Source organism: Argopecten irradians, chromosome 13, assembly GCF_041381155.1.
Source record: "Argopecten irradians isolate NY chromosome 13, Ai_NY, whole genome shotgun sequence".
Lineage (NCBI taxonomy): Eukaryota > Metazoa > Mollusca > Bivalvia > Pectinida > Pectinidae > Argopecten > Argopecten irradians.
This window is the reverse complement of record NC_091146.1, coordinates 14,235,891-14,261,949: the sequence shown is the minus strand read 5'-3', so window position 1 is coordinate 14,261,949 and position 26,059 is coordinate 14,235,891. Positions and strand designations below refer to the sequence as shown.

At 33.2% G+C, this 26,059-nt stretch overlaps 1 protein-coding gene across 1 annotated transcript; it reads right to left on the bottom strand.

Annotated features, from left to right (window-relative positions):
• Positions 1-1,823: 1,823 nt before the first annotated feature.
• On the bottom strand, positions 1,824-25,976 carry LOC138305448 (interleukin enhancer-binding factor 2 homolog). Its single transcript, XM_069245678.1, has 15 exons — positions 25,828-25,976; positions 23,218-23,301; positions 22,725-22,767; positions 19,529-19,585; positions 18,991-19,119; positions 17,715-17,817; positions 15,586-15,651; positions 14,450-14,566; positions 9,523-9,601; positions 8,575-8,662; positions 7,256-7,317; positions 5,671-5,785; positions 5,151-5,238; positions 4,283-4,442; positions 1,824-3,812 (listed from the first exon to the last, which is right to left on the bottom strand). The coding sequence occupies exons 1-14, from the start codon at positions 25,830-25,832 to the stop codon at positions 4,303-4,305; spliced, it is 1,176 nt and encodes a 391-aa protein (XP_069101779.1). The 5' UTR covers positions 25,833-25,976; the 3' UTR covers positions 1,824-3,812; positions 4,283-4,302.
• Positions 25,977-26,059: the final 83 nt, after the last annotated feature.

The window sequence follows — 26,059 nt, the reverse complement described above, 5'->3', positions numbered from 1 at the left end:
TATACTAACAGTGCATTCATGGTAAATATGAAGGTATTTTCATATGTAAATACAATTCTACTATAATTTTCAGAACGTCAAACCCGTGTGGTTCTCGTGTTCTTGTGATAACCAAGATACTTCGAGGTTACTATCACTGACGTTTTATCCACCTCTGGAGTATTTCATAGTAGAACTGGAGGCAACAGAGTCGACACAGATAATTTGGTCCTTTGATGTACACGAAAAGAATTATAAGGGCACACTGTGGTTGACTTTGTTGCTTTGAAGTAGGGCATCGCTCTCTGTAAGCATTTGCAGGCCTGTGATTGGTCAGTATTTTTCTCAGTAACAAGTCCTAATAATATCATCCGCGATACTCCAAGGGTTATTATAACTGACTTTATATCCTCCCACGGAGTATCGAGGAAGGTTTTGTTAGAACTTGATATTATATGAGCTTTCAGAAAACAGGAGTAACATAAAGTTATTTTTCACTGTACATAACCCCTATACAGGCAGTGTTCAGGAAGATTCATGAGAAAATTACATAAAGAAATGAAAATGTCAATTTAGAGTACAGAATCTGTTGAAATGGTGACGATTGGTCTGAATTCCAGGTGAGAACCTTGATCTGAACATTTTTATGTCAATTTTAGGTGATGTTAAATAATTTCTACAGCATATATGTCAATTTTATCCGAAGACAAGTTGCCTATATACTGTATAACTCGTCTTAACCGGTCCTTGTCTAAACCAAATCACTGTGTATGCCGGCTTAATTATATGCCATTTTCCTTCGTTTAACATAGTAAGATGTGTAATGCGGAAACCTCGTTATACCGAACAATCATGATGACAATTAGTCCGCTAAACCTGCCTATATTATTAGGCTTTTTTAAATTTTTCTTTTTTCTTTTGCCTATATATTAGGCAATTTTTTTTAAAGCCCAATAATATAGGCAGGTTTAGCGGACTAGATGACAATTGGTTAAGGTTTAAGACCTTGTTTAAACTAAAGAGTTTTGTATGCCAATATAACACTTCTTATGTGTAATTGAACATAAATTAGTAACTAAAAAGTGTCTATGAATCAGTCCTAACCTTAGACATTACTGTTAGCTCGTAGGTTGTTGTGTTTTGTAAATTTTGACAAAATATTGTACATTTCAGTTTTGCAAGTCCACACGGTTCAGTACATATTTTCTGTCACCAAATAATCATGTTATTATGTTTACTAGTGTTTATAGCATGCAGAAGGAGCACTGATTTGCTCGAATTCGACAAAGGCATACACATCGAGTCATTTTTGAACTTGATCAGGAAAATTATATAATTATATGATGCAAATAACCATTTAAAGATGCTCCATCGCTGACAAATGGTATTTTTTCTCTATCAAAAACAGAAGCAGACGATTTAGTATATGTCTTCAGCAAAAAAAGTTACTTACTTTATACCATTACCACTATTGAAAACTTTGAGCTAATTTTGCTTCAAGATAAAAATATCAAAAATAATTAATTGCATCCCAAAACAATTCTGTGGCACTATATCCTATATGGAATAAAGCACTGATTGTGCATGCACCAAAAGCAAAATAAATTATCTTAAATTATTTTTTGTGTTAGACACGATTAAACACCAATTATTGTTCAAATGATGGGTATCATTTATGCTCTGTCGGCGATGGAGCATCTTTAAAGTAGAATCCATTCAACCCAGCACTCCTTCTACAGCACTAATGTCAAGATAAACAAAGATGCGAAATACTGTATACACGCAGATAAAGCAGTGTTACGTGAACAGTATGCAAATGCTTTTCGATGGCATAACAGAATGGCTTTGTTTGGTGGATGGATTTTAATGATGACAATACAAAATAATGACATCCATTCATGAACGTTGTATTTAAGTTTGTTTTATACACGATTATCAACTGTTACATTCTATACAACTCAACTAACGAATATCTTTCGATTTTGCATTGTAATTCATTTAAATGTATACCAAGTTGTTCGTGGATTTATCTCCACTCTCGGTAATTTAAACAGTCATATTTTATGCAAAGGAATTTCGGTTTTTCAACACTGAATGTAAAGGGCATACTCAGAAGATATGTTCAGCAATTACAACATAAAATAAAAATGTATAATCAAGAACAATCTTAACAATATCGCGGTGGTGTCTTTCCTCAAAAGCTGCTTGATTCACTAAGAGACAAGTACAGATAATAATCTTAATTTAATAGAAACAATTATTGTTTATTTTAGCCTTAGCCAATCACAATCAATGTTATTGACTTAGCCAATCATAGTTTATTTCATTGCCTTAGCCAATCACAGTCAATGTTATTGTCTTAGCCAATCACATTCAATGCTATTGCCTTAGCCAACCACAGTCAATGTAATTGCTTTAGCCAACCACAGTCAATGTTATTGTCTTAGCCAATCATAGTCAATGTTATTGCCTTAGCCAACCACAGTCAATGTTATTGCCTTAGCCAATCATAGTCAATGTTATTGCCTTAGCCAACCACAGTCAATGTTATTGTCTTAGCCAATCATAGTCAATGTTATTGCCTTAGCCAATCACAGTCAGTGTTATTGACCACAGTCAGTGTTATTGACCACAGTCAGTGTTATTGACTTAGCCAATGATTTACACTTTACAATACCACTGACTTAGCCAAACACAAAAGATGTGATTGAATATCATTAACCAAGTTGTGATTGGCTTTTCATGTATATTTATAGTCAGCAATGAGGATAGAATTGGCTCAAATAATCACAAGTTCTTTAAATTAGTCAAACAGGAAAGGCTCTTGGCTTGATCTAAAAATGATTGGATACATGATTGTTCAAATAACATTTTCTGTGTATTACTGTTACAGTCGATAGTCATTACAACAAAAGATAGAAATGTGTGGTAGCCAAAGCATACCCCAATTAAAACTTCATAGAATTATTGTTTGGGAAACATCATTACAAAACCATAGTTACATTAATTACGTCAATACATTGTACTAGCCACACTACACTGCTCGGTTGGAGAAAACTTCTCTATAGCTTGATCGGTTGAGCGCCAGACTAGTAATCCAGAGGTCCCGAGTTTGATCCCTGGCAGAGGCAGTGATTAAATTTATTATAAATCCTGCACCTTCATACATTGATACATATATATCTTAGTGTAAAAAATCGCCAGTGTAAAATCATTGTATGTTTACAATGCAAATAAGAATGTTAAACCCAAGTTTTGTGAAATGTGATCTAAAAAAATGAAACAAACTACATGTATTACCTTAGATTTGACATCTACTACAACAAGGTATTGTGAGCTCAGATCCGTTTGATTCATCAAAACAGTTAACAGTCATGTTCAACAAGATTTACATGCAGTAGTTAAGATCAGTATCTCAGCACCTCCATCTGTTTGCCACAGTACTATCTTCTATTAGCATATTAAAGAGTTATCTGCCCTTGTTGATAGGAACACAGGAGTTTCGAGATCCCAAAACGATGTAGATAAAGTTTAATTTACTGTCAAATGGTGGGACTAATCGACAGTAAATTATACTTTACCTATGTCGTTTTGGGATCTTGAAAACCCTGTATTGATTGTTACATCACGTTTTTCAGTGAAAACAATGTCATATGTACTTACAAAGTTATGACGTCACAGACCATACCTACCCGAAAGGGAGCTAACTCTGTAACAGGCAAAGATAGAATAACATGTTTATCAAAGGATTAGCAGTAATTTAACATGCATTCATCACCATATCCTGGCATATTTGTCTCCATAAGCAATGAAGCATTCCTTTTCCTGAATATCTGAAAGAAATGTATAAAATGCACTTAGTAACGTCACACAAAAATCGTGTTTGGCAACCGTGACCTAAAGATCATGAAACATCTTTATTGAAAAAATTATCTTTTTAAATATTGTGTTCAACCAAAAGTCATGGCTGGTCAACCGTTTTACCTAAAGATAATGAAACATCTTTATTTCAAAAATTAAAAATTCAGCAAATCACATAAGTCGTTGTCAAAAGTTACAAAATGTTTGACTGATCAAGCAAAAACTTCGCCCCCACCCCTACCATTCCTTTTCAGAGACAAAAGAGCTAGGTCTCCTACTCTGGGAGATGAAGTTATTTAAAGTTGATGCCAAATGACGGATGGATGATGGACGACGTGCCACAGAATAAGATCACTACCCCTTTGAGTAGGTGAGCTTATAAAGGTAGTTGTAATCTTATAACCTTCGTAAACACAATGTAACCATGTGACTCGTTACTAACCAATGAGATTTTGATCCCCTTTATGAGTCGACAGTTTCCATGGTATCATCTTCATCGCCATCCTCGTCTTCTTCCCCTTCCTTTTTCTCTGGTTTCTCGTATGCTTTATCTGATGGTGTTACCACGACTCCCTCCCACACACTCATATCTGTTGCTATACCTACACACAATTATAAAACATACGAGTTATTGAGTAAGTAGGTCGAAATATTTATAAAAATTAGCTTAAAATTTTCAATGACGGTAACAGTGTAAAATAAGTAACATTTATTTTCCGTCAGTGCCGAATACAGCAAAAATATATGTGGTAGGTGTAATGCGTCACTGCTGGTTGTGGGATAACCATATATTTCAATTAAACATCAATATTGTTCAAATGAATGGTATAGTTTCAGTGTTCTCCCTTAAGGACATATTTTCCACCTGGTCCTAAGGACCGACTGACCCTAACAGTTACTGATCCTGACTGAAAGTTACTGGACCTTATGAAGCTACAGTACATCGTTGTAGTTTATATACTAGCAAAGTAATAATTTTACTAACAAAAATATCCACACATCTGTTTTTAGTGTCATGCGCTCTCAACAAAGTTGAATGAAAACTAGAATATTACGAAAATATCTCTTGTACAATTTGATCTTCATCCTTTCTACAATGCTACTGCTATTTTTGTTCTGTATATCTTATAAGTAGTCTATCAGAACTGGACCAAACAATTGCTGGTCAAAGGACCAGTTGCATGGCAAAAATTGTCTGCCTTACTATAAAGTTGCTGGTCATGGGCAGACAAAAGCGTTAATTTTGAACACTGTATATTTAAACTCTGTCGGTGGTAGAGCATCTTTGATATTCAGTATTGTGTACTTACTTGAGTTGCCCTCCAATCCTAGCACCTGTTTGTAACCCCCGTGAGTTAAAACTCGGAGCAGGGTCTGTGATGTGAAGCACACTTGGTCCTAAAACACAATTTTAATATTAATATAGAACAGCCATCTTGACGGTGATCAGTCAATGTTACCATGTCAGTGGCAAGTGAATGTAAATATAACAGTTACTTTACATGATCTTCTACAACTTTACACAATTTTCTATTATTTTCCATACCTTTACACAACATTCTAGTATTTTCTTTAAACCTCTCATGATTTTCTTAACTAAACACAATTTTATTTATTATTTTCTATAACTTTACACAATTTTGTATTATTTTCTACAATTTTACACAATTTTCTGTAACGTTACACAATTTTCTACTATAACTTTACACAATTTTGTATTATTTTCTATAATTTTACACAATTTTCTATAACGTTACACAATTTTCTATTATAACTTTACACAATTTTGTCTTATTTTCTATAAATTTACACAATCTTCTACACGTTTACCTGTTGTTCAAGTGTCATTACAGTGTGAACTCTGACTGTGCCCTGTTCACAAGGATCTGTGATCCCCACAGAGCCGGGAAGGAAGAAACCAGCCGCTAATAACTGTAAACAACGTCTGTCAAACAACAACAAAAAATAAACAACGTCTGTCAAACAACAACAAAAAATAAACAACGTATGTCAAACAACAACAACAACAACAAATAAACAACGTCTGTCAAACAACAACAAAAAATAAACAATGTCTGTCAAACAACAACAAAAAATAAACAATGTCTGTCAAACAACAACAAAAAATAAACAATGTCTGTCAAACAACAACAAAAAATAAACAATGTCTGTCAAACAACAACAAAAAATAAACAATGTCTGTCAAACAACAACAAAAAATAAACAACGTCTGTCAAACAACAACAAAAAATAAACAATGTCTGTCAAACAACAACAAAAAATAAACAACGTCTGTCAAACAACAACAAAAAATAAACAATGTCTGTCAAACAACAACAAAAAATTAACAACGTCTGTCAAACAACAACAAAAAATAAACAATGTCTGTCAAACAGCAACAAAAAATAAACAACGTCTGTCAAACAACAACAAAATTTAACTACCATCCACAAAAGCAGTAATAAAGCATTAAATGCAGTGCTCCAGCTAAGACAAGCGCACAGGTAAAATACCTTAATCTGTCAATTTCCCCTAAAAGTGTATGAACAAATACTGATTACCTTTACAAATATTTGAATTATGCAAACCAATTATTATGAGTGCTTACATTCTGATATAAAATTGGAAGAAATTTAGTAAAATCAGAAGAATTCAAGTTATACTCAAAAGTCTGCATCAACTATGCTCTTGTTTCAGATAGATAATTGCAGTAGCTTGTCATAGGTTACTTTATGTTTTGGGTTCGCACAGAAGTCAGGAGTTGTACCCAACCCTTTTCAAAAGTGGGAGTACAATTACCCGCCTCTCCAAACATTATCTGGAGCACTGCATGTAAAACCTGCCTTAGTAACCACTTCTGTATAATGACTGTTATCTCCGGGACTAGCCCGAGATACATGTACTCTGGCCCCGACACCAGACATTATGACAGTTAGATGTCCGGTGTACTTGTAGGGCCAGAGCGCTAAATTGCTATGGTTGAGAAAATATGATACACAAAAAATATATATATAAAAAAAAACCTATTGTTTTTAGTAAAAATCACAAAAATTTTGATTTTAGAAAATAACAGGCTATTTTCATGGTAGCTTGATTATAATGTTAGTAACACAAGTAACACGTTTTTTAGTGACCTAATACGATTTCTACTAACCTAAGATGATTATATCTTAAATATCACGTGACATCATTTTAACCAATAGGAATACAAGATTATTGTCTGAGGTGAGATAATTTTTTTTCCATTCATAAGGTTAAAAGCAATGGTATTTTTCTTTTTATTAAACTCATGAATGGAGTGGAACATCTGGTTTACCTGTATAATGCTAACAGTCAAGTGTACTATTTAATGTCTTTCAGCAGTATGCTCAACCCTCATCTTAGCCAAGAAATTTGAACTTTGAACTTGACTTACTTGAATGCTGTTGGGATGGCGACGGGTTGTCGAGACGGATTATTCATGATAGCATAATGGGACTGAAACAGAAAACATGGTATAATTTTACTCCTTGATTTTATCATAAAAAACAGTCAAAAATGCATCGATCAGTTATGAGTCAAAGTCTTTCTGCAGTGCCAATTCTTCCTATATATTCAATATATTTTTTATAATTTCCCATTTAATTTTAATCATTTAACTGGTTTTATTCATAGATGGGTTCTAGAATAAAGGCCCACAGCTAAAGTTTCTTAAAAACAGCAATAACACCAGAAAATTTACATTTATGGCCTAAGATGAGTTTATAACACCAAACAAATGCAAGATAATGCAAAAGACAATGAAGATTCATTTCACTGTTTTACTGTCTGATAGTCAACTAATGTGTGGTAATTAGGAAAAATAAGACGACCACGTTATGAAAATTGATATTGAAATTGTTTGAATTGAATTGTTCAGAAGGCGAGTTTAAATATACTATTAATGGTAAACTTATAACTTTTGTGACCCAACACAAAATTACCCTTGTTCTACATTCACATTTTCAAAATTAAATGCTGTTTCAGAAAGAAAGTGGGCCTATAAAGATGCTAAAAGAAAATTGTCTACTCCATCATTCAGCTCATACCTATAGTATAATTTTCTGTTGTGTATTTTTTGAAAATCCTGTCTAAAAAGACCGTTGTAACTAGGTACTTTTGAACTCCTCTAGAGGACAATCAATTCATAGACTAATAAAAAGTTATATGTGTCAACCTGGGTGAAAATTTTGATATGTTATATTTTCTACAGAAATCTATTGAAAACCATCAGGTTTGATGAATTAGGCTGTGAATGTCATCCAAATGGACAAGAAAACATTCATATTGCCTTAATATTAACACTAGTTACAACAAAGAATTTATGAAATATAAAATTCTTGTTTTTATGCCTTATGTATGTTTAGATGAAACATACATGTAGCAATCACTTTACAACTATTAATTACACTGTTAAAATGTGAAATGAAATTGAAGACCGCAACTTCGCTTCATGGTTTAGCTATAGGTACATATTTCCCAGAATTCATTTTCAGCTCTTATTTGTGCCTGTAAAATTAAAACCTATGTATTGTAAATAATATTTATTGCAATTCTCAGAATGTTGGTAATTTTTTGTGGTGAACAAAATATGGAAGGTTATTCATGAGTATATTAATGAGTATGAAAATTAAGGCACATATAACTTTTAACAATTAAAAAATGTGAACTTGTGTACTACAATTATCTTTTTATCTATGTGATATTATAGCTTACCAGTAAATCTATAATCCACGGCGTTAGGGGCTCAAATCCTTTAAATCGATTCTTCAAGTCTCTCATTATTCTGATTAAAACTTTGATACTAGAATGAAAACTCAAAATGTTAGTAGAAATTATTTAGCAGTCAAAACAGAAAAGTATATTTGTTTTTCTTTTCATATTTTCTAACATCTGTTCTTCCTCGATAATCCTGGAGTTACTATCACTGACGTTATATTCACCCGTGGACTATGTCATAGTAAAACTGGAGACAACAGAAAATGTAATTTAGTCATTTGATGAACATCAAAAGAATTGTATAATGGCTTGACTGTGTGGCTTTGAAGTTGGGTGTAGTTGGTAAAGGAAGTCTTTGCAGGCCTGTGATTGGTAAGGTTTTTTTCTCTTGAACTGTCTTCTGTTTTACTTTGATAGTCCTAGGATGGATATAACTTCAGTGATAGTAACCTTTGATGAATCGAGGATGACATCTGTTAAGCTACTCCTGTATGTATATTCCTGTATCATAGGCAACTATCTTGACTAGACCTCGGCTTCATCAAGAGTCATTGCTTCATTGCTTTAGACAACAACAACAAAAATTGGAATATTTTTTCCGGAACACAATTGATTATTTTTCATATTTTTATCTTGAAGTAAAATGAGAAGCTTAAACTTTTCTATGGTGGAAATGGTGTAAATTATGTGTCTCAAAGGATATAAGGCAGATGCATGTTCATTGTTACATATCAATGTACATGAGTGCAGAAATGAGGCTGAATTTTTTCGTCCCCAACTTATATTTTGGTTCATTAATAAGCACCCCCATTGTTACAATTATTTACGCAATCTGGGCACTAATTACGGCGAATACCGTATTATAATTAAATACCAATAAAAACATCATCTTCACACACAAATATTTAGTATGTAATTATTGGTGAAGGCAGGATGATTAGTTACCTAGAGTGGAAAGCATTCTCCTCAAACCAGCGGGCATGTCTTATGGAGGCTAAGTGTCCTTGCATCACCTTACCATCCACTGAAATATTTACAAAATTCATGATTACATTAGATATTGTCGAACCATTATTGGTCCAGTTATTGAATAGCTGATAACATTACATATCAATTTCATATTTGTTTAATGTCTTTTCCACCATCATTACTTTCGCAATTTAAACTCGCATAGCTCTACATGTGCTGGAAACATTTTTGCTGCGATTAACTTTGTAATTTATAATCCCTTGAAAAAATGTCTATTTTAAATTAATGCGAAAATATGTTGGGTTATACTGTAAGAGTTGGTGAAAACTTCATTTCTCATTTGCTACAACACTTGTGGACATATATTGTGTCAACCTTACTGAAATTTGGCCCGCTATTGCATGTAGAAGAGTTTACAATATTAGGGTCGTTATTGTTTCAGTAGAAGTGTTTACATACAAATTATTGTAGTTCTCAGATTATGCTCTTTCCTTTTTAAAGAGACCTTTATATAAGTGACATATACTATATTTACCAAAATCAGAACCCAGGACGTTAAAAAACTTGAAAAGAGGAAAGGGCACATGTAGGACCTAATCTGGACTATCCATTTACAAAATAATTACACAAAGTAGGCCATTTGTGAATATGCAGAAGAAATCAGTGGTTTTCACACTTTCAGTTTGCATTAAATTTGAGGTTGAGTTAAAAAACAAGGACACAGTCATTCAGATTATCCGCCAATGGAGATATCAAAGCTGAAGTAAGTTTGATTGTGGAGACTTATGTGTATGAAAAAAACCGGGAAAAAGGAAAGTTGAGCTAAAGAAAGATGGTGTATAATTCAAGTAGAGTGGGGCTGCAATTGTTGAATCAGGTATACAGCCTTGACATTTATATTAGACTATATACACAAAGATGGGTGGAGTTTTGCAAAGTAACATTTACCATTTACCATTATATTTTCAGCAATGTTTCCATGGTAACAGAAAAAGTGCAAAAAATGAAAACCTAAAAATTGCAAAAGGTACTACTAGACCATAAAAAGAATGTGTCTATGAAGTTTCGTGGAAATATCTCTGCTGGTTTTAGAGTTGTGCTCCAGAAATGATTCTTATGCAAAAATCTGCCATTTTCACCAATGTTTCCATGGTTACAGAAAAAAGTGCAAAAAGTGAAAACCTTGAAATAGCAAAAGGCACTACTAGACCATAAGGCTAATGTGCCTATGGAGTTCCGTGCATATATCTCAACCGGTTTTCCAGTTATGCTGCGGAAACGAACCAGGTACAAAAATATGATATTTTCAGCAATGTTTCCATGGTTACGGAAAAAGTGCAAAAAATGAAAACCTAAAAATAGCAAAAGGCACTACTAAACCATAAGAACAATGTGTCTATGAAGTTTTGTGGAAATATCTCTTCTGTTTTAGATTTATGCTCCGGAAACGAACCTGGTACAAAATATGATATTTTCAGCAATGTTTCCATGGTTACGGAAAAAAAGCAGACAATGAAAACCTAAAAATAGCAAAAGGCACTACTAGACCATAAGACCAATGTGTGTATGAAGTTTCGTGGAAATATTTCTACTGGTTTTAGAGTTATAACCCAGTAATGTAGCTGTTGTCTATGTTATCACTGACAAGTAAGACCTCATACTTACAATGTAGTTGTTGTCTATTTTATCACTGACAGGTAAGACCTGATACTTACAATGTAGCTATTGCTATTTTATCACTGACAGGTAAGACCTGATACTTACAATGTAGTTGTTGTCTATTTTATCACTGACAAGTAAGACCTGATACTTACAATGTAGCTTGTTGTCTATTTTATCACACTGACAGGTAAGACCTGATACTTACAAATGTAGTATTGTCTATTTTATCACTGACAAGTAAGACCTGATACTTACAATGTAGTTGTTGTCTATTTTATCACTGACAAGTAAGACCTGATACTTGTAGTACAATGTCTATTTTATCACTGACAAGTAAGACCTGATACTTACAATGTAGTTGTTGTCTATTTTATCAATGACAAGTAAGACCCGATACTTACAATGTAGTTATTGTCTATTTTATCACTGACAAGTAAGACCTGATACTTACAATGTAGTTATTGTCTATTTTATCACTGACAAGACCTGATACTTACAATGTAGTTGTTGTCTATTTTATCACCGACAAGTAAGACCTGATACTTACAATGTAGTTATTGTCTATTTTATCACTGACAAGTAAGACCTGATACTTACAATGTAGTTATTGTCTATTTTATCACTGACAAGTAAGATCTGATACTTAAAATGTAGTCATTGTCTATTTTATCACTGACAAGTAAGACCTGATACTTACAATGTAGTTGTTGTCTATTTTATCAATGACAAGTAAGACCCGATACTTACAATGTAGTTGTTGTCTATTGTATCACTGACAAGTAAGACCTGATACTTACAATGTAGTTGTTGTCTATTTTATCACTGACAAGTAAGACCTGATACTTACAATGTAGCTATTGTCTATTTTATCACTGACAAATAAGACCTGATACTTACAATGTAGTTGTTGTCTATTTTATCACTGACAAGTAAGACCTGATACTTACAATGTAGTTATTGTCTATGTTATCACTGACAAGTAAGACCTGATACTTACAATGTAGTTATTGTCTATTTTATCACTGACAAGTAAGAATGATACTTACGATGTAGTTGTTGTCTATTTTATCACTGACAAGTAAGACCTGATACTTACAATGTAGCTATTGTCTATTTTATCACTGACAAGTAAGACCTGATACTTACAATGTAGCTATGGTCTATTTTATCACTGACAAGTAAGACCTGATACTTACAATGTAGCTATTGTCTATTTTATCACTTACAGGTAAGACCTGATACTTGCAATGTAGTTATTGTCTATTTTATCACTGACAAGTAAGACCTGATACTTACAATGTAGCTATTGTCTATTTTATCACTGACAGGTAAGACCTGATACTTACAATGTAGTTATTGTCTATTTTATCACTGACAAGTAAGACTTGATACTTACAATGTAGTTGTTGTCTATTTTATCACTGACAAGTAAGACCTGATACTTACAATGTAGCTATGGTCTATTTTATCACTGACAAGTAAGACCTGATACTTACAATGTAGCTATTGTCTATTTTATCACTGACAAATAAGACCTGATACTTACGATGTAGTTGTTGTCTATTTTATCACTGACAGGTAAGACCTGATACTAACAATGTAGCTGTTGTCTATCTTATCACTGACAAGTAAGACCTGATACTTACAATGTAGTTGTTGTCTATTTTATCACTGACAAGTAAGACCTGATACTTACAATGTAGTTATTGTCTATTTTATCACTGACAGGTAAGACCTGATACTTACAATGTAGCTATTGTCTATGTTATCACTGACAAGTAAGAATGATACTTACAATGTAGTTGTTGTCTATTTTATCAATGAAAAGTAAGACCTGATACTTACTATGTAGCTATTGTCTATTTTATCACTGACAAGACCTGATACTTACAATGTAGCTATTGTCTATTTTATCACTGACAAGTAAGACCTGATATTTACAATGTAGCTGTTGTCTATTTTATCACTGACAAGTAAGACCTGATAATTACAATGTAGCTATTGTCTATTTTATCACTGACAGGTAAGACCTGATACTTACAATGTAGTTATTGTCTATTTTATCACTGATAAGTAAGACCTGATACTTACAATGTAGCTATTGTCTATTTTATCACTGACAAGTAAGACCTGATACTTACAATGTATTTATTGTCTATTTTATCACTGACAAGTAAGACCTGATACTTACAATGTAGTTGTTGTCTATTTTATCACTGACAAGTAAGACCTGATACTTACAATGTATTTATTGTCTATTTTATCACTGACAAATAAGACCTGATACTTACAATGTATTTATTGTCTATTTTATCACTGACAAGTAAGACCTGATACTTACAATGTAGTTATTGTCTATTTTATCACTGACAAGTAAGACCTGATACTTACAATGTAGTTATTGTCTATTTTATCACTGACAAGTAAGACCTGATACTTACAATGTAGTTATTGTCTATTTTATCACTGACAAGTTAGACCTGATACTTACAATGTAGTTGTTGTCTATTTTATCACTGACAAGTAAGACCTGATACTTACAATGTAGTTGTTGTCTATTTTATCACTGACAAGTAAGACCTGATACTTACAATGTAGTTATTGTCTATTTTATCACTGACAAGTTAGACCTGATACTTACAATGTAGTTGTTGTCTATTTTATCACTGACAAGTAAGACCTGACACTTACAATGTAGTTATTGTCTATTTTATCACTGACAAGTAAGACCCGATACTTACAATTTAGTTATTGTCTATTTTATCACTGACAAGTAAGACCTGACACTTACAATGTAGTTATTGTCTATTTTATCACTGACAAGTAAGACCTGATACTTACAATGTAGCTATTGTCTATTTTATCACTGACAGGTAAGACCTGATACTTACAATGTAGCTATTGTCTATTTTATCACAGACAAGTAAGACCTGATACTTACAATGTCGCTATTGTCTATTTTATCACTGACAGGTAAGACCTGATACTTACAATGTAGCTATTGTCTATTTTATCACTGACAAGTAAGACCTGATACTTACAATGTAGCTATTGTCTATTTTATCACTGACAGGTAAGACCTGATACTTACAATGTAGTTATTGTCTATTTTATCACTGACAGGTAAGACCTGATACTTACAATGTAGTTGTTGTCTATTTTATCACTGACAAGTAAGACCTGATACTTACAATGTAGTTATTGTCTATTTTATCACTGACAAGTAAGACCTGATACTTACAATGTAGTTCAGGGTCCAGCTTCTTTAGGTTTGGTGGGATTGTGGTGATGAGACACTTAACAGTGGCATCAGCGGAGCTGATCTCAAACCCAGTGTCATTTGTAAGCATACTGAAAACTGCAGGTCAAAAATACAATTAGACACTCATTTCAGTCACATACTGAATTAAGTTAGCATATAATAAGTTAATTTTCAATTACTAACCTTTGTTATGGTCAATAACAAAGCCAGACATTAATTTCACATACCTGTTGAGTGATGTGATGTTAATGATCAATTATTGACCTTTGTCAAGGTCATTTTTTTATATCCGACCAGGTTGTTATAGCAACATATTAAGCAATTTAAAGGTCCTTAATTGTTATGTTAGAATGCAAATTATTCCGTACTTGCATATTATAGAGTTATCTACCCTGGCGGGTAGGTACCTATTGTGAAGTCATATGTTTGCATGTAAGACATCATATTTTATTTAGAGAAAATGATGTGAATTTTGTTAAAAACATTACTGATGTCTGAATGGATACCTACCCGCAAGGGAGGTAATTCTACTATGCAAAGATGGAATTACATTATAAGTAGCTAGTAATAATGAGCTCCTTTTCTTTTTGTTGTTGTTTATTGATAAAATGAGTGTATCACTAAACGACAACAAAAAGAATAGGAGCTCATTTTAAGAGACAGATTATTCCGTCTACTGAATTTTCATGATATAGTCAAAAACATAGCCATATAGATTTGAAGATGCACATTTTATAACATAACCTGCCTGATATTCAGTAACTTCATTATTTTTGTATATGTCACTACACTGGTAATATTTCTTCAATATATACATAATATAACATGGAGAACTTTTCATTGGCTGGAATTCATTGTGATGTCAGGATTGAGGACTCTGTGACAAATATTTCAGTCTCCGCTGAATTTTTGCAGCACAATTTTGACTTTGAGATTCTTCGAATTGTAGGTTGTTGTAGTTATGTGATAAAAAGTATCTTCAACATATTCATTTCATGCAATATTTTATGAAACCTGACTGAAGGTTTTGAATTTTGCTCACAAAAATCAAATACCATAAGAAATGCACACTGAATTAAGATCCTATATTTATTGTATGGCTGATTAAGACTTGCCTTCCTGTGGATCTTGGATGCGTAATTCTTCTGTGATTTTGTTACCAAGGGCCATAACTGCTTCTTCTGTAAAGGAAAAAAACAAATGTCTTCTTTTCATATCTGTAAATAGTTTGTGTACGAGCATGAAGCTTTTCAAATTTTATTGAATTTCACAGGCAAACATAGGTAAGCAATTATTATAAGATTAATCCCATAATAGCTGAAGAACCATATGGGTCAATGTAATAATCAACTGAGCTAAGTTTTAAGGCCCATTGCCTTTCCGAAACAGCTTTTAATCTTTACAAGAGATCCCAGAGGGATCTTGGCGCCCACCAAAGAATGATCTATGTCTGACAATGGAAAGAGGGATCTTTTCCCTGCTATTCAAACTTTTTCAAACACACTACATATAAAATTTGAGACAGATCGCTAGAGTACTTTCTAAGAAATAGTGGTAACAAACTACAACAATGAAATCTAAGATGGCGGCTGGTTGGCCATCTTGTTTACCAATCAGTCCCGAAAGGTATTATGGATCAGTCCTAAAAGGTACTATGCACAACTAGGGTACAAGGGGAAACTATGCATGGAATTTGAGAAAGACCCCTTCAGTACTCTCTGAGATATTGCGATAACAAACTTTAACTATCAAAATCCAAGATGGCCGTCGGTCGGTCATCTTGTATACCGATCGGTCCAAAAATACAATATGCACAACTATGGTCCTAGGGGAACCTGTGTATGAAATTTGAGAAAGATCCCTTTAGCACTTTTTGAGAAATAGTGGTAACAAACTTTAACTATCAAATCCAAGATGGCCACCTGTCGGCCATCTTGTTGACCGATCGGTCCCAAAATGCAATATGCACCACTAGGGTCCTAGGGGAACCTACATACGAAATTTGAAAAAGATCCCTTCAGCACTTTTTGAGAAATAGCGGTAACAAACTTTAACTATCAAAATCCAAGATGACCGTCTGTCGGCCATCTTGTTCACCGATCAGTCCCAAAATGCAACATGCACAACAAGGGCCCTAGGGGAATCTAAATATGAAATTTGAGAAAGATCCCTTCAGTACTTTTTGAGAAATAGCGGTAACAAACTTTAACTAACAAAATCCAAGATGGCCGCCTGTCGGCCATTTTGTTTATCAATCGGTCCCAAAATGCAACATGCACAACTAGGGCCCTAGGGGAACCTATATATGAAATTTGAGAAAGATCCCTTCAGTACTTTTTGAGAAATAGCGGTAACAAACTTTAACTATCAAAATCCAAGATGGCCGCCTGTCAGCCATCTTGTTCACCGATCGGTCCCAAAATGCAATATGCACAACTAGGGTCCTAGTGGAACCTGTATAAGAAATTCGAGAAAGATCCCTTCACACTTTTTGAGAAATAACGGTAACAAACTTTAACTATCAAAATCCAAGATGGCCGCCTGTCGGCCATCTTGTTGACCGATCGGTCCCAAAATGCAATATGCACAACTAGGGTCCTAGGGGAACCTGTATATGAAATTTGAGAAAGATCCCTTCTTCACTTTTTGAGAAATAGCTGTAACAAACTTTAACTATCAAAATCCAAGATGGCTGCCTGTCGGCCATCTTGTTCACCGATCGGTCCCAAAATGCAATATGGACAACTAGGGTCCTAGGGAAACCTACATATGAAATTTGAGAAAGATCCCTTCTGTACTTTCTGAGAAATAGTGGTAACAAGAATTGTTAACGGACGGACGGACGGAGGACCACGGCCGAAAGGCGATTTGAATAGCCCACCATCTGATGATGGTGGGCTAAAAATGGGAATGTAAAACAAGATTGGTGATACTGTAGTCACAAAAATTATTAGCTTACTGTTAATAATACACTTATCATCACCTTCTGAACAATTTAATCAAAATAATAAATCAAATGTTACCGTATTCAATCTAATAAGTACCAAGGGCATTTAAAAAAATTAAAAATAAAAAGGTGCTTAATAAGACGAAATCCATACAGTTTTGAGTAGCTTTGGTCTTTATTTATACCTGGGCAATTCAAATTGAGGCCTCAAAAAGGAGAAGTGGGAGGGGGTGGCTTATATGGACATGGGCCCTTATTGGGTCGAATATGGTATCTGGTACCACCATTTCAACTTACTTGTAGGCAATGTCTTCAACATGACAACTATGTCAGCTACATTATGTCCCGCCATCATCGTGCCTTTCTTGAATGAACCAACCTGACGAACTTCCTCTATTTGCTTGAGATGAGAGTTTGATGAGTATTAAAACATTACAACATTTATACGGATATTTGGCTCAAAGCCAGAACACATAAAGCTTCATTCTAATCTAACTGAACACTTAGTTTCACAGACATTCCTTCACCTTAAAAAATTCCTTTATAACTTAAAGTTTCATATAGAAAAGCATTACAAAAGTTGAGGAAAAAATCTGAAAAAATTCTGTAATGATTTCCAATGGAGAATTTAAAGTTAAGAAATCTCTTTAAGTTAAGGAATGTTTGTGAAACTGGGTCCAGTCTTATCAAATTCTTCACTTTGAGAACTTCCTTAAAGATGCTCTACCGTGGACAGAGCATAAATGACACTCATCATTTGATCAGTAATTGGTGTTTAATTGTATATATATATATTTCTAATTAACACAAAAAATGATACAAAATAATTTATTTAGCTTTTGGTGCTCGCGCAATCAGTACTTCATTCCACATAGAACATAGTGCCATTGACTTTTTTTGGGATGCAATATATTATTTTTAATATCTTTACATTGACGTAAAATTAGATGCTCAAACTTTTCAATGTTGGTAATGGTGTAAAGTGAGTAATTTTTGTAATTGAAGACAAAAACTCAATTGTCTGCTGCTGTTTTTAATAGAGGAAAAATACCATTTGTCAGCGGTGGAGCATATTTAATTTTAAATTCTCCATAGAAAAGCATTACAGGCAACTTTCCGAAACTTAAGATACATGTATTTCCATTAACTTTTGTAATGTTTTCTTATGGAGAATTTTATGATAGGAACTCCTTAAATATTTCTTGTTCATGAAACTAAGCTCAGACAAATGGCTGTTTGTTTGTTTTAGTTTTACAGATAATCAATAGCTAATGAAAGCTGACCATGTTTATGAAAAGGTAAAAATTTGACTAAACTTGATATGATACAAAAATGCAAAATATGTAAGAACTATTACAATGTAATAAATATTTCATGATGGTCTATGGATAATTCCATAGTAAAGCATAGTGCCATTATTTCAGCCAATCAGAGACAGCATTACAACCAGTGACATCATCATTTTTTTCATTATAAGCCAATGAAAATGCTTTTTACAAGCAAAATTGCATCATATTATAAAATCTTACAAACTGAATGGCATTTTCTGATGATTTGCGATTTAATGACTTACTGCAGGCTCAAATGAGTTTGGTGATAAGATGAGATTGTCTATGATAGCCTGTATTTTGGTGACTAGGGCTAGGATAGCCGCCTGTTCTGATGAGGACGGTGTTAGGTCATTATGACGTTTTAACAATGCCTGAAAAACAAGACAGTTAATGTTGTAATAAATGTAGAAAAATTGTAAAAATAAGTATCATTCATTTCCAGAATCTATATATAAAATAATACTTTCTTATGACACAAAATTTATCTTTATTGTAAAATAATACTTTCTTATAACACAAAATTTATCTTTATTGTGCGTCTGAATCAATATATAAAAGCAAAATTGTCTGTACGTTGACCATTGAAGAGTCTGATCATGTTACACGCTATGAAGCGTTAGCTTGTGAAGATGTTAGAAATCTAGTATCTAAATTAGTGATTTTAACACAGGAAAACTCAGAGAATGAAAAAACTGCTTGTGTTCTTGTCTTGAAACAGAATCAGAAATAAAACGTCTCTGACATTTGTGCAATTAGTCTGCTTATATCAGCAAAACTTACATCAGTAAAACTCTTATCATCGGGCGTAGGTTTAGCTCTGGGAAATGTGGACTCACACTAAAACATACATCATTGTTAAGTTAATTAGATATGGAAAACTGTATTTATTTTGATATACAAATACTGTACTGTACAGAATTAGCAAATCTTTTAAAATTTTATGATGAAAAATCTTAATAGAAATATTTACATATGAAATGAAACAATCAATTACTACATTGAGTGTAAATCTTTTTAATTAACACATTTGAGTGAAAAATATTCATCTACCGGTGTCCTATAAAATTTTGATCCCCATAGAATACTTACCCGGATGAATATTTTATGCATAAAATATTGACCCGGATCAATATTTTATGCATAAAATATTGACCCCCCCTATAAAATATTGACCCCCCTAGATAAAGCAGTATAATAATTCATATTATACACAAAATATATACATTTGTAGTCCTAAGAACTAATATCATCAGTACCTATGGGTTTGCTCAGGTAATACACAAGGTGTCACACCTATACCTGTAAGTGTGGGGATGACCCCCTGGGACATATAATTAGCCATATGTGTATATACCTATATGACTTGACACTGCTTATCTATACATGTATACCCCTGTTACCCCATGTATCATTAAAGGTGACAAGTTAAATGTGTAGAATAATTATTAGTGTGGAAATGCAACTTCTACTACTTTTTTCTGTTGAATTATTACATGTTACAAATAAAGTTATACAATGTATCAAATACATATTAAATACGTGAGTACAGTACATAAATGATGCAATGTAAATATGATATACCTGAGGGAGACATGTAATCAAATTATCTTATCAAGACGAAGAAAAGGAAAACACAAGAATTAATTATAGATTTTGATCAGTTAGTCAGTAAAATAAATAAATAAATGGCAACTGATACATGTATGGAAGCATTATACTGTTGTACATTTATTTACATTTTGTATATGGGGTACTATATGGGGTGGATGAGTATTTTATGATTGGAGTTATAGAGTAGATGATAATTATATGGAAGATTTATACAATTATACAGGTACAATGAAGATAATAAAAAAAATAGATGAATTATTATATGGGTGGATCGCAATATATGAGATATAGACAGGGTAAATGAGTATTTTATGGGTGTAGATATAGATAACTAGATTTAATTAAAACTATACAATTTCAGATAATTTTATGTATATAACTAAATTATTTTTAATTAATTTGAATTAAGAAAAACACTTGAGTATAATATGTGATCTTCAACATTTCAAAGTTGACGTGTGCATGCAGGTTTAAGAGGTTTCTAAAATAGATATTGCATGCCTATTTAGAAAAGCCATTTATCTTATTGAGGCATTCTAATTGCAGGCTATCATTGAATGCAAATAATAAGTATAGCCATTATTAATAAGAGTATAAGTGTCTAACTTTTCTGTATTTATAATTTCAAATTATGAGATGGTAACATTAAAATCGTTTTACAAATTTGAATACAATGTAATATACATATTACAATATTTTAACTAAGATATGTAATATTTGCGCAACTTCGTTTTAAAAATGGTTTAATCTATACCTGCTAAAAAAAATTATGTTTCTGTCATAGCCAAATTTGTCAAAATTGTTGACAATTATTAGTATAATTGGCAAATATATTGGAGTCTTTGATAATAGTATTGTGACTGACACGGTGTGTTTTCCATTTGCCCACTTTTTAGAGAACAAAGAAAAGTGTTGGTATAGGAGAACAATGGAAAACCAATTATAGTCAGTTTCATAATAATTTTTACCTGTGCTTACCTGTATTCATTTACCTGAGCTACCTATAGTTTGTCAAAAGTGGGGAAATAGAGATATCAATATATACAGTACAGTACTATATATATATTTTATATGTTACATCTTTGTAAATTTCAACATTAAGATAAGAATAAAGAACAATTTGCATCCAAGTTTTAGGCAAAGTGTCATAGGAAGAGCAAATTGTTTTTTACCAACTATTTCAATTTCAAGAATTAGTTAAACTCATAAAAACATCTACATCTGTCATTATTAGGAGAACCCAATCAAGACAATAATGCTTGTAATGTTGGCATGTGTACTTGTGTAGCTATATAGAGGATATATCACAAGAAACTGTTCAATTCTATAGGATGATACATGTAACAATACACATATAAAATATGCATGTATCTAATTAATTATATCATATACAGTTGTATTCCATATATCTTGTATATCATACTTTACTGATGTCCCGACATTCCAATTTTACAGTAACAAGAAAGTCAAACATACATGTACTGTATTTAAGGATTAACTTGAATAGATTTTTTATGTTATGGAGATTATAGTCCCATGATAACACTATAATTAATCCATACTTTCAACTTGTCACCTTTAATGATACATGGGGCAGGCCTATTCATGTATATAGATATACAGTGTCCAGTCTGGAGTCCAGTCATATAAAGGTATATACATGTAGCCCCAGGGTGCCATCCCCACACTTACAGGTAAGTGTGACACCTTGTGTATTACCTGAGCAAACCCATAGGTACTGATGATATTACTTCTCAGGACTACAATGTATATATTTAGGGTGCAGTTTATCAATGATTATACTGCATTAGGGGGATCAATATTTTATAGGGGGGGTCAATATTTTATGCATAAAATATTGACCCGGGTCAATATTTAATGGGGGGTCAAAATTTTATATGACAGGGGTACATACCCTCATACGTACACATAATTAATATATATAGAGGCCTATAGGCTGTTACATCATCCATTTATAATTACATATAGAATAAAATTTGTTGAAATATAGATATATACATAGACATAAACAATTTTAAAACATAAAATAATCCTAGGTTTAATTTCTAAGCTTTATGAAGATCTAGAAATTACCATTTTTGTATTCAAACATTGGCAAATGTACTAATACATCGGCCACAGATATCAAATACATTTGTCTATAATAATTTTACATTATCATGATAAAGAACATTAACTCTCCAGAAAGATATACCTAAATAATTAATAATTATGACTCACCTGTAGTAAGATATACCTAAATGATTAATTACTACAACTTACCTGTACTAAGATATACCTAAATGAATAATAATTATAACTCACCTGTACTAAGATACCTAAATGAATAATAATTATGACTCACCTGTACTAAGTCAAACGGAATATGTGGTATAAATGCTCGGAATCTGGGAAAAGAAATCAGAAAATTTGTAGAATGTGTAGAAGAAATTGTTTTGTTGTCTTGTAATTTTAGAGTATGTTTATGACTCTCAAAAATCAGATTTGACCCTCGATTTAAAAGCACTTTGTCATATGATTTTAATCTTCAGGTAATTTGACTTCTGAAGCTGCTGGAAGTCAAGGGTCAACTGGATGCCCTGGTAACTCTTTTTCTAATCAGCATGGTCCTGATTCTTCATTTACATGTATCAAAGATATTATTTTATTCCACAACCAGCATTTAATATTTATGCTACATATTGAGCGCAGAAAAAATATAACTGAATTTTTCATACCTTTAGCAAAGTATTGTTTGAAAACAAAACATATGTGAAGCTTGTTGAAATCTTCTAACTGAAATGTGACTGTGTTGTTTTTTAGTGCTCTTATATATATATACAGACAACAGTACTTACGGAGGGCCAGGCTTAAAAGGTGGCGCCATGGGTCTCATCATACCACCTCTCATCGGGTGTGGACCTCCGCGACCTCTCATCCCCCTGTTGACAGATAAATCATTCAACATCTCTGTTAGTGTTATCTCCATTATCCCTGTACATTTATACAGATATTTGTGTAACAGGCTGTAAGTGTAGTGTATACTATGGTCACTATCTCACATGTATTACCTGTTTAAATTTCTATAATACATGTCATACATTCATTAATCTTAGTATTAGACATTAGTAAATATATATATGTAATTGAAAAGTAATTGAAATGTAATTGTTAATTACACATTTTTATAATGTAATTAATTACAATTACAATTACATGTAATTTAAACATTTCTTAATTACAAATTACTTTCAATTACTTGAAAAAATGTAATTGATTGCAATTAATTACAATTACATTTTTAATTACCCCAACCCTGGTAACAGCTAGGATTTAAATAATTTTATTATTTGGTTTTATTAGTTTAAAGTGAACAGTCGGGCAAGGATGGCTAAAGTTGGAAAAAACGGTGTGAATGTATCCAGTATAATTTCTTATGAAATGGAAAAATAAAATCTCTCGTCAAAATCTGTCTGCGTACGAAGAAATTAATTTAAAGTATGAAAATTCTAAAACGTCCTTCCGGCTCACTATGTCCGTGGTTACATTTCCACGCAGCCTCGCTTTCAATGCTTTCAACTTTTCTTTACTTTAATGGTCAGAACTGGGAAACTAAGCAGAACTTGACCGTCGTATTAATATGTGAGAACTTTTGGAAGGCCAATGAACGCATTTAGACTGGTTTTCTTTGCCCGACTATTCACTTTAACATCCTATTAACTGACAGGGTCATGTAAGGATGTGCCAGGTGTATTGGTGGAGGAAAGCTGCCTGGGGTACACAGAGAACAAGAGGCCCATATGGCCTGTATGGCTCACCTGGTTTGTAATACATTGTACTAAGTAATGTTCTGAATACAGGTTCATTTTTTTTCTGAAGGAATTAAAATATATATCTCTAATTTCCCTATTGGGCCCAACTCATTCTGCTCAAGGGGGTCACAGCCAAAATTAATTTTTCAGCCGAGAATATTATCAATATATGCATCGTATCACATGCATTGTATTGTGATACACATATATTGTATTGTGGGTATTGTATAGGTGTATTGTTGCAACCCTACCGATCAGCATGGAGTAAGATTTTTCCTTATAAAGGAAGTTGTTTTATTGTCTATATCAATACTGTATCATCTTGGTCAACCCCTTGATGGTCATATATCGAGGTCAATGTACCATTAGTGTGGTTAAAATTAACCAGGCAAAGAGTCTACCTCAGTCTGTTGTCAGTACTAAAGACTAAATTTCAGACTTATTTACAGTAGCCATTTTAAAATATATACTTGCCAACTTGTTAAATTGCCGTGGGGGTAATTTCACGTGTTTAAACTCAAGAAATTCTACTTAGTGAACCCAATAGGAAGAAATTAAAGGTTGTATTTTGCATATTTTGGTCTGTTCTTTCTGATGGTATAGTAAGATTTTGGAATGTTAAAGAATTTTGACTTGCTAAAATGGCCTAAATTGAGGGTTGAAAATCGGGAGTCTCCGTCTAAAATAGGAAGGGTTGGCAAGTTTGTAATGTAGTGCACATGTACACACACATATAACAGGAGAGGAGAAAATGTAGCGGTCAGACCGGGATTCGAACCCGGGACCCTTCGAACACTAGCCGAGTGCTCTACCAACTGAGCTACCTGGTCACAAATGATCGACCTAGTCCAATCCCGCTACACTCCTCCCTCCTTTCTCAAAGTCTTCGCCCCCGAAGACATACAAGACCCTTACAAACACCACCACCGTGGGTTATTTATTTGGGGGCCAATTTTGTAACAGGAGAGGAGAAAATGTAGAGGCCAGACCGGGATTCGAACCAGGGACTCTCCAAACACTAGCCGAGTGCTCTACCGACTGAGATACCTGGTCACAGATGATCGACCTAGTCCAATCCCGCTACACACAGAAAAATTTAAACAGTTTACAGAAAGTATGTGGACCATTTAATTTAGGCGGAGGTAAAATTCAATGCATTGTATGGAACCATGTACTGTTCCAACCGGTTACTACATACAATTACCAAGTCTGTATTTTTGCTATACGAAGTGTTTATTATTTAAGCCACACAAAGCTCCAAATTCATTGAGGTATGTGTCAGTCATGACATTAACTGATTATCACCCCGCCCCCCCCCCATCCCTCCCCCACCACCAACATACAGACATACACTCTACCACTCGAATCCACTCTACCACCATACCCTGAGTTTAACATTTAACTGGTTGTACATTGTAAATTAAAATATGCAGGTTGCAAGACAAAATACTGCTATGAACCAGCTAATGCTGGTGAAAAGAATAATTTTGCAAAACCAAAACAAAAGATCGATCACAAAAATTCTAAGCTTATAAGCCGATAACATCTCGAATTAGTCATAAAACCGATGCATTTAGAGGATGTAGTCCATTTAAAATATTGCATTAAATGCTTTCATAGCATTAGACTTATTACGCATACATTTTAACACTTTACCTCATGTTGATGTTGACTTGCCGGTCTCACGCTTTCGGGAAAAAATAATGGCGTCTTGGAGTATTCTAAAATACGAAACGTAATGCGGAATGATGTCGATCAGTTCCGGAATTGATTTTGGTCTTACCAAATTGTCACAAAAATCCATTTCGCCCATAAATAAGATTCGTAATTAGATAAATAAATATTAAGTATTTTGTATTGATGTAGCATAATATGATGAAAACAATTG

Coding starts and splice junctions, on each gene's coding strand:
- LOC138305448 (XM_069245678.1), bottom strand. Junction 19,586..22,724: donor TTCCGTTTGACTTAGTACAG/GTGAGTCATAAT, acceptor TGTATGTTTTAG/TGTGAGTCCACATTTCCCAG. Junction 14,567..15,585: donor CATCCAAGATCCACAGGAAG/GCAAGTCTTAAT, acceptor TTTGACCTGCAG/TTTTCAGTATGCTTACAAAT.